The 8,921-nt window shown below is 45.6% G+C and overlaps 2 protein-coding genes across 4 annotated transcripts in view; one reads left to right on the forward strand and one right to left on the reverse strand.

Moving 5' to 3' along the window:
* Positions 1 to 6,899, reverse strand: part of CPSF3 (cleavage and polyadenylation specific factor 3) — a 33,084-nt gene extending 26,185 nt beyond the window's left edge. The window contains exons 1-4 of one of the 2 annotated variants that reach the window (XM_019650034.1): positions 6,660 to 6,899; positions 2,241 to 2,304; positions 1,003 to 1,100; positions 287 to 415 (exon numbers count right to left, since the gene is read on the reverse strand). In XM_019650034.1, coding sequence (XP_019505579.1) covers positions 287 to 415; positions 1,003 to 1,100; positions 2,241 to 2,304; positions 6,660 to 6,709 — 341 coding nt within the window. In that variant the 5' untranslated portion in view covers positions 6,710 to 6,899. Of the gene's footprint in view, positions 1 to 286; positions 416 to 1,002; positions 1,101 to 2,240; positions 2,305 to 6,659 lie in introns of those variants that run through there. The other variant, XM_019650035.1, reaches the window with a different exon arrangement.
* Positions 6,900 to 6,966: 67 nt separating this feature from the next.
* ITGB1BP1 (integrin subunit beta 1 binding protein 1) overlaps positions 6,967 to 8,921 on the forward strand; it is a 9,179-nt gene continuing 7,224 nt past the window's right edge. The window contains exon 1 of one of the 2 annotated variants that reach the window (XM_019650036.1): positions 6,967 to 7,109. The gene's annotated coding sequence lies outside the window, so the exon portion shown is untranslated. Of the gene's footprint in view, positions 7,110 to 7,200; positions 7,280 to 8,921 lie in introns of those variants that run through there. The other variant, XM_019650038.1, reaches the window with a different exon arrangement.

The raw sequence follows: 8,921 nt of genomic DNA on the forward strand, positions 1-8,921 counted from the left end.
ATATTAATAAAATTACAAAATTATATTTATAGAATGTGTTATCATACCTTTTAACTCACCTAAATTACAAAGATTTAAAAGGATATTTAAACTACATAAAGACTTTAAGGCTAAGAAGGTGCTGGGTACACAATGGGTATTTGACGAGTTGTTACTGAATGATGAAATTAATGACATCCTTGTGAATAAAAAGAGTGTCTCATTTCAAAACACAAATGGTCCATATCTTGAACAATATGTGTTGTGTAGAATCAAATGCACGTATAAATTTAGTAACGTAACTTACCTAACTTTGACATAATCTGAAAGAAGCCATCTATAAATAGCTTTTGTGGCATGAGTCATAAATGTTCTTCCTTTGAAACTTGTCTTCTGTAGAAACCAGGGCAAAGCTCCACAGTGATCCAAATGGAAACTTAAAAAAAGAGAGAGATTCTATCAATTCCTAAAGTATTATCCATCACATACTATATGTAATGAACTGTTGCTGGCTGTACAGAAAAGTTGTAGGAACAATTACACACTGGTACTTTCAGAACACCAAGGGTACATATGTGCACAGGGAAGGAATAATGCAACCAGTCCTAGTGTAAGAAAAAGATATTCCAAGCACGTTTGAACATCAAAATACTTTATCAGTGATTAACTGGAGAGGGAAGAATATGCCCAAACCTACGTTTGGCAGCTGAATTATAACAAGCACTTTAGTGGTAGAAGGTTGAAACATCACTGTTTGTAAAGGGCTTTATTGGTCTCAAGTTTTACAATGGTCCAAGGCATATGCTATCTCCTCACTCCAGAGGTAAGAAAATAACTTTTTCACAGTAAATTTCTCCAACCTGTGATGACAATATGGAGTGTTGGCTTAGACTCAGATGCCTGCAATATGCTTCCTAGTGGAGAATACTCTTTTAAAATACCAGAATCTTAAAATCTGGTACAGAATGATTTTTATAGTAAAAGTCCATGAAAAACAGGGTCATTAATAAAGAAAAAACTTACTGACTAATTAGTAGGAGATCAATCTCAGCTGGGTCAATTAAGTCGATATAAGGAAGCGCGTCCATTCCTTCTAGACCAGGGTGGATCCCACAGTCCAACTGAAAGAGACAGGAAAAAAGGTCACAATCGCCTACACATTTTATTAAAATTCATTCACTAAAAAGACAATACCTATAACTGATCCATCACGCACATAATCAAAATGGACTCCATGCACTAGCTTTTGGAATGCAGTTCTTATTAGATGTGGAAAATACATCATTAAGAATTCTAACTTCTCAAACAAGTTTAAAATATAGGGTCATAAGACACAAAAATACAAGACATCTTCTTTCCAACTAGGGTTTGTAGTCACTCTAACAATGAATGAATGATTTTTCAAGAACTTAGATATCAGAAGATGACGAGCATTTTAAAAGTTTATAGATTTACTACCAGATCTACTGGGAGAAGACAATAATTAGAAATGGGAAGCTTTCTGGATCAGGGCAATTGAAGTATTTTAAGCTATTAGGGAACAACTTCTTAAGAGCCAGTCATTAACGAGTTATATGCTCATTTTTTGGGCATTTCCACCAAATTGTGTTAATTTCTACCAAATTAATACAATAAATGACTAAAAGGATGACTGTCTGACATGTACCTGCCTCAACTTTCCCTCCTAAATTCCCCCCTTTTAAGATTGGGAGAAATAGAGAAGTGGGACCAAAGGAATGTGATGAGCCGCTGAACCGCCTTTCTAAAGAGGACCACAGAAACCCTTCTAACCCCATCTTTCAGATAAGTAAGTGGGTTTAGAGAAGCAGACTGCCTTGCCCAAGGCAAGCGGCCCTAATGCTAACTTAGGTATCTAAGTTTCCAAACTGGGCTCTATCGTCACATGCTGCGTGGATGTGGCTGGAGGTCTGCAGATGTTTCCTGGGGTCCTCCACTGGGGTTGGCGCAGTTAGGTTGGCTAGACCCTACGAGAGTGGAAGAGCGACTCTGAAGAAACAATATAGTTCAGGAGATCTGGTTGGCAATTTTACAATCTTAGAATATATTTTCTCAGTTTACTTAATGTTTTGTTAAATTACTAAGTCTGTATTAGTTTTTTACATTAATATTTTATAGCACAGACTACATACACCAACGATGACATTTTTCTGGGAGCTAAACAGATAACTACTGAACTAGAAAAGACCTAACACCAAACGCAGACAGAGCCATACTGTTAACGACTACAAAACCATAATTACCATTATTTTTCTTCCTTTGAACTCCAAAATAATACATGATCTTCCTACTTCTTGCCCAGCTCCACTGTAAACATTCAAGAGGAGAAATAAAAACGATTAAAAACAATCAAAATCAAGCCCCAAAATGCAAACTTTTTAATAATTTAAACAATGCCCCGTTTGATGACAGCACTCAATTGAAGGAGATGAGATTTCCACAAAATTGCAAAGACAGGGAAGAACAGTGTCAATGTGGTAAGAGGCACAGTGAGCCTTGGCAGCTCAGGGATTCTGTGGCTGTTAAAATTGTGACAGAAGGTGGTACAGATCCGAAAAGCCCAAAGGCTAAATTCAACCTTCTGAATGTTGGGGTTAAATTATGATGAACTGAAAATGTAAACTAGCAGTGATAGGGGTTATTTAAGAATTCTTTTAGAATTAGCACTTACGTATAAGCCCATAAGCACTTCAAAATGTTTTAATTTAAGATCATAATATGCATTTACCAAACAGCTTAAATTGAAAGACTTCTTATTCATACCTGTGACTCTCCCTTTCCTTCTACCTTGTTATTTTAGTATATTTGATGCCAAGGACTTAAAATAATTTTCCTTCCTGCTTAAATGAATAAAACAGCCTTAACTTCCAGTGTTCATAAGAAACACTTTAAGCTAAACCTCAACCCGGTTTTCAAAAAACCCTCACCTTCTTTGATGCCTTTCCCCAACTACCCTAGGTCACGAGTCACTCACTCGTTCAACAGTAAGCAGCTTCTGTCTGCCAAGCACTTTATTACGTGCCGAGCATAAGAAAATGCCTAATGCCAGGAGCCTGAGCTCAGGGACCTGAGAGTTCACTCACTATGGATCTATTCCCAACCTGATCTCCTACCTTAGAGCAGGATGTCGATAAAGAAATCAAACTGCCATGGTGCTGCCCTGAATTTCTGGCCTTCCACTTTGACTGGTCCTCTAGGCAGCCTCTTAAGTGTCCCCAGCTCAGCTTTCTCTTATAGTTTCCATAGCAACTATTTCAAACTTTCCCTCTATCCTCTTCTTCACTTGAGACATGGGCCTTTTCTGCATCGAAAAATATGCAGTTCATTTGTCAATTTCCTCAACGTCACTAACCCAGCCACCCACATCTTTGTCTCCTTCCGTTTCTCCTGTAACAATAGGACAGACCTCTGTCCAAGGCTAGTTATTTCACCATGGTCTCCGTTCTCTACACGCCCTCCTGAGGAAAACGCTGATCCGTCACTGACACTCCTCTTACCACCCACTCTTTACCACCAGAATTTTAACACGCCACAGCCATTCTCAGCCTAAAATTAAAATCCCTTCATTCTCATCTCCCTTAGTTCCCACTGTAGTCCTTTCCCCAGCCTGCTTCCTGTAAGAGCTGTGTACACTCTCTGCCTCGATTTCCTCACCTCCACTCGCTCAATTCATTGTCACCTGGCTTTTACCAGCCACTCTTCTGAAACTGTCCTTGTAAAGCAGCTCTTTGTTGCTAAGTGCAAACAGCCATTTTCGGTCCTTTTCTGACTTGTTCTGCTGGCAGCCTGTCACGCCCTCGTACTCATTCCCTCTTGAGGCACTTCTCCCACTCCACGTGCCCATCCTGTCCTCATGGCTTTCCTCCTGTCTCCTTCACACTCAGCTGCCTCTGCCCACCCTGCCATGTTGATATCCCAAGTTCTTTCCTTGGCCCTGTTCTCCATCTTTGTGGTCTTCATTATGTTTTTGACATGCTGATGACTTCCAAGTCTGTAGCCCAGATTGTTTTTCTGATGTGCAGACCTCTAAGACACCCGGCGTTACCTACCGGCAGTATACACCTACTGCGACATCTCATAGGCACCTTCTACTCAGATCTGCCGAACTAGTTGTCACTGCGAGTGCCTTGTCTTTGCTCTTTTCTTCCCGAATGCTCTGCCCTCAGATGTTGACACAATTGACTCCTTTGTATCATGTGGGTCTCAGTTCAAATGGCACCTTCTCAGAGGCCTTCTCTTGACTACCTCATTTGCCCTTGACACCATTCTATCATACATTTATAACTACATGAAGTTAGTGTATCTCACTATTAAATTTGTTTCTATTAAACTGAAAGCTCCTTAAGAGCAGACGTTGCCTCTTTCATTCACCACTGTACAGCTCAGTGCCTGACATGCAGGAAATCTCAAGAAATACTTACTGAATGAGTAAAAGCCCCCCAAATTATGAACCTTAGAAACATTAGGCTTAGTGAAAGAAGCCAGTGACAAAAGGCTACATATCATAGGATCCCATTTATATGACATGTCCAGGATAAGCAAATACGTAGAAATGAAAAGTAGATTAGTGGCTGCCTAGGGCTGGGGAAGTTGGGGGTAGATGGTTGTGACTGCTAATGAGGACAGGGTTTCTTTCTGGAATGATGAAAACTTCTTTCTGGAATTAGTGGTGATGGTTGTACAACTCTGAGAATAAAAACTATTGAACTGTGCACACTTTAAATGAGTTGTGTGTGAAGTATATCTCACCATCTCTGTTCTAAAACAATAGAACTCCCAAATTTACTCCAGCTCCGCCCCATCTTCTGAATTCCTTGTGTGAATAACATGCCCACTTACCAGTTGTTGAGCCTCGGAATCGGAGTCACCCTAACACTCCTCTCTGCCCTGCCTTCTTTCCCCGCGACTGCCCCTTCCAACACATCTGACCAGTTCTAAAGTTCTAAAGATTTCACTTCCTTACTCTCTCAAACCTACTTCTTTCCAACCCACTGCTGCTCATTTCACTTATTCTAGCCTCTTATTGCATATTACTTGGATTATTTCAATTACATCCTAGATTCTCTCCAGTTAACCCACATTTATTCATCTGCTACACTGCTGCTAGGAGCAATCATTAATCTTCCTAAAATATAATTTCCATTATATCCCATCCCTGCTTAACATTCTTTGTTGCCTCCCTGTAACTGACGCTAAAGACCCAAGCTCCTTAGTATGTGTACAAGGTCCTTCATAAGATGGACCCTGATAGCCTCTCCCACCTCATCTGCTAATCTTTTAGCCATGGCCATGAGGAAACTGTGACTATTCTCATTTTCACACGCGCCACTTCCTCGGCAGGAACATCCTTGCCCCCATATTTTACCTGTTTTTAATTCCTATTTCTTAAGACTCAGCTCACGCATATTTTCCAGGACGCACGAGATAGCATTTTCTTCTCCTCAATCTGCTAGCAACCCCTTTTCCATACTCTCATGACACTCGGTGCAATGCCTACATATACTGTTATAAAATAGTAACCATTTACTGAGCACCTACCTTGATCTTTATTCCTCACAATAACAGACGCTATATTATTTCCAGAGAAAAAGGTTCAGTGAGATTGCAAACCTAGCAAGTGATAGAGTAGGGACTGGATTTCAGGACTGACAACAAAGTAATGGTCTCCTATTATTCCAAACTCTCTCCAGTACCTTTTCATTTTGGACTGCAATTCCCTCCAAAAGGGTGTATTCAATTAACTTGGCCCTGTCTTAATTGTATCTCCAGTGCCTAGTGTGGTGCTTGACACCTGACAGGGTTTGCTGAATGCACAGAGATAACAGGTGTGAACTGAGCAGAGGGAAATTTGTGTTATGTCCCCAGTAGGTGCTCAATGAGTCTTTACTGAGTAAATGTGTAAAGGAGATACTTCCTACCTTTTGAAAGATGCACATTCATGTTGCGCTAACTGAAATCTAACAATAAACATGTTTGTGGATTTGCTTATTTATAGAATAAGCTTTCCACATTTATATTTCCCTTTCTAAGCGACATTCTGGATCTCTAAGGTACTTCTCTGGCAGGTCACCTCCACGGAAAGACCAGCCTTCTCCTGGACCATCAAGGGCTGAGTTTCTGTCCTTAGCACTTCTGCTTTTCCTCCTCTCCAACTTTCTACCTCCCTTATCCTGCTACGGTCTGAGCGCAAAACGGAACGGATAACAAGTCCCTAATTTATTTCTTCTCTTTCACATCTTGGCAAATGCCAAATCCTGGAGGTAATAAGAGACTGATTTAGTTCTTCTCGCACCGCTATAGCCTCATCCAGGTTCTCACCTCAGGCTGCCGGCATCAGCATCACCGGTTCCCTCAGGTTTTGCCACTCTCTGGCGTACATGAAAGCTGCCAGCGGCCCCACAGACCTCCCCCCACCCCCAACTCCAACATCCTCTCCCCTGACGCTGAAGAAAAAGTAAAATCCCGTTCGACCTAGCAGGCCCCTTCCGGTCACCAGTTCTCCACACCCCTTCAGGAGGAGAAGCCAGGCCCACACCTGCGGACCAAGGGGGCAGGCGGCCGAGGCATGCTCGAGTGGGGGACGACCGCGGTGGCCGACCATCGTTACCCCTCCTCGCCCGTCACAGCCCGTGGCTTCATTCCCTATCTCGCGGGTCCCTTACAGGGGTCGGATCAGCAGCTGGTCACTCTCCTCTGCAGGAATTGCAGACATCTCGGAAGTCTGAAGGCGAAGCAGGAGTGCGGAGCAGGTCGCGGGAGTCTTTCTAAACGGGAAGCATCGCCTCGGAGAACCAAAGCAGGAGCAACGCCATGCACCACGAACACAACTTCCGGCACTCCGGCGCCCGCGACACTAGGCCCCTCCCCTCGACTTCCGGTCGGAGAATCCTACTCGCGAGGTTCTTTCCCACGTAGAGTCGGAAAACCTCGCGAGGGGTCACGACTGCGCCTGCGCAACTTCTCGGAGGCGGGGTCCGGCGGGCGGGGCCAGAGGGCCGGAAAAGCCGGCGCTGGCATGAGAACGGGAGTGGCTGTCGCGGCGCCGCCTGCGGCGGCGGAGGGTGCCTGACCTCGACCACAGACGACTCCAGGGATGGGTCAGCCGTTGTGAGGTGAGAGCTCGGCCCTCACCGCGTCTGTCTGGGTTGAGCCTGGCTGGAAAGCGGGGCCCGAGGGCGGCTCCGGCAAGGAGGCCCCCGATGGGGCGGATGGGTGGGGAAGGGGGGCCGCGGTCTCCACGGGGACCCGCCCTCCCTGCGTCGGGAACCCGGGCCTCGAGGCGGTGAGTGAGGGGCGGCGGGAGCAGAGGAGCGGCCCGGGTGCCCGGTTCCCGCCTGGGCTGGGACTGCAGCTCCTGTGACCACAGTGTCCTGCGTGGAGGGTCCCGTTGGAAGGGCGACGGGAGTAGGGGCACCACGGGGCTGCTTCCCTCGTCCGACCCTGCTTCGCGGGGCGGTGAAGAGCACTCTGTTTGTGCTGGCTTCTGTTGGTTTCTTCGGGGCTTCCACTCCCTGTCACCGCCGCATAGGGCAGGGGTTGCGTCTGTCTTGTTTACTGTCGTCCTACGCGTCTGCACGTGGCAGGCGTGACACAGCCGTAAGGAACGCGTGAGAAGCAGTGTGGGTCTGGAAGAGCTTTGCAGCCAGGTCTGTCTAGCTTCCAAACTCGGCCCCACCCATTATTAGCCTGGTGACTTCCGTGGGCCGCTGTGGCTGCCACATTTGAAAGGGGCTGTTTAACGCTGCAGCCTTGCTGGTGAAAGGTACATGTAGCGCCGAGCACTGGGCGGCGCATGGTGGGGGTTCAGTACATTGGAGTCTTTTTTTGGATGTCATCTCCCAAGAAAGTTCTCCAGGGCATTAAGCATGTTCCCTGTCAGGCTGTGCCAGGCGCTGGGGTAGACAGACCAATAACCGAGCCCCTGCCTTTGACCAGCTCGAAGTTCAGAGTACACAAGTAGACAAGAGCCAGCTAATGCTATGAGGGTGTAAGCTGTGGAGGGCTCGCCCCTCAGCCCAAGCTGGAGGTCCAAGGGAGGCTTTCTAGAAGACAAGCCTGGAGTCTTGACAGGCGAGCAGTTAAAAGGTGAGAGCGTTCCACGCAGAAAGAATGGTGTGAGCGAAGCATGGGAGCATGGAGCCAGGACCTGCCGAGAGAGACTGGAGCAGCTTTACATTCCGTAGAGACTTACGGTGACGCTGGTTGTGGGAGAGGAGCCTGGAGAGGTGGGGAGAGCCTGTCCTGGAGCTCGCATGCCCTGGGGGAGAGCTTTGACTTCCGTCTCCAACTCTGGGGAGTCAGCGAAAGATTTTAAGTGGGTTCATGGCATCAGATTCGAGTTTCAATGAAATTTTAGCTGGAGCTCGGTGGTAGATTTAACGCGGCAAGGAGTCCAGCTGGGACATGAAGTTCTTAAAATTGCATGCCAAACCCTGTACATTTTTATGGGTTGAGGGTCTGCCACTTTCCTCAGATATTGAACAAGTATTTATATACAGCAATGGTCTAGTGACGATGGGGGCCCCATTAGAGACATGGGTCCCATTAGAGACATGGCTGAAAGAACGGTTGAGATGGTATATTCAGTGGACCTTGGCATTTGATTGGATGTGGGGCCTGCACCTTCATCAAGTATATTGTTTTTCTAAAAAAAGTTGACTATGTCAGAATGAAAGGAGACGGTGTATGCAGACTGCTGTCTGTGGAACCTCTGAAGACGATTAAAATAGTATCCGTCCTATGTTAGCAGATTCCCTTGTTCCCTCTGTAGAACCCAATTTTTGGGAAAAATCTGTTAGGTTGTTTTACTCATAAATTTTCCTGAAAGATGGGTTATAGTTTCCTCATCTGTAACATGCAGATTATAACCTACCTTCTTTAAGCTCCTTGAAGGCGAGGGCCTAGCCCTCGCCCCCTCCACCCTC

Source organism: Hipposideros armiger, unplaced genomic scaffold (genome assembly GCF_001890085.2).
Source record: "Hipposideros armiger isolate ML-2016 unplaced genomic scaffold, ASM189008v1 scaffold_137, whole genome shotgun sequence".
In the NCBI taxonomy this organism is placed as follows: Eukaryota; Metazoa; Chordata; class Mammalia; order Chiroptera; family Hipposideridae; genus Hipposideros; species Hipposideros armiger.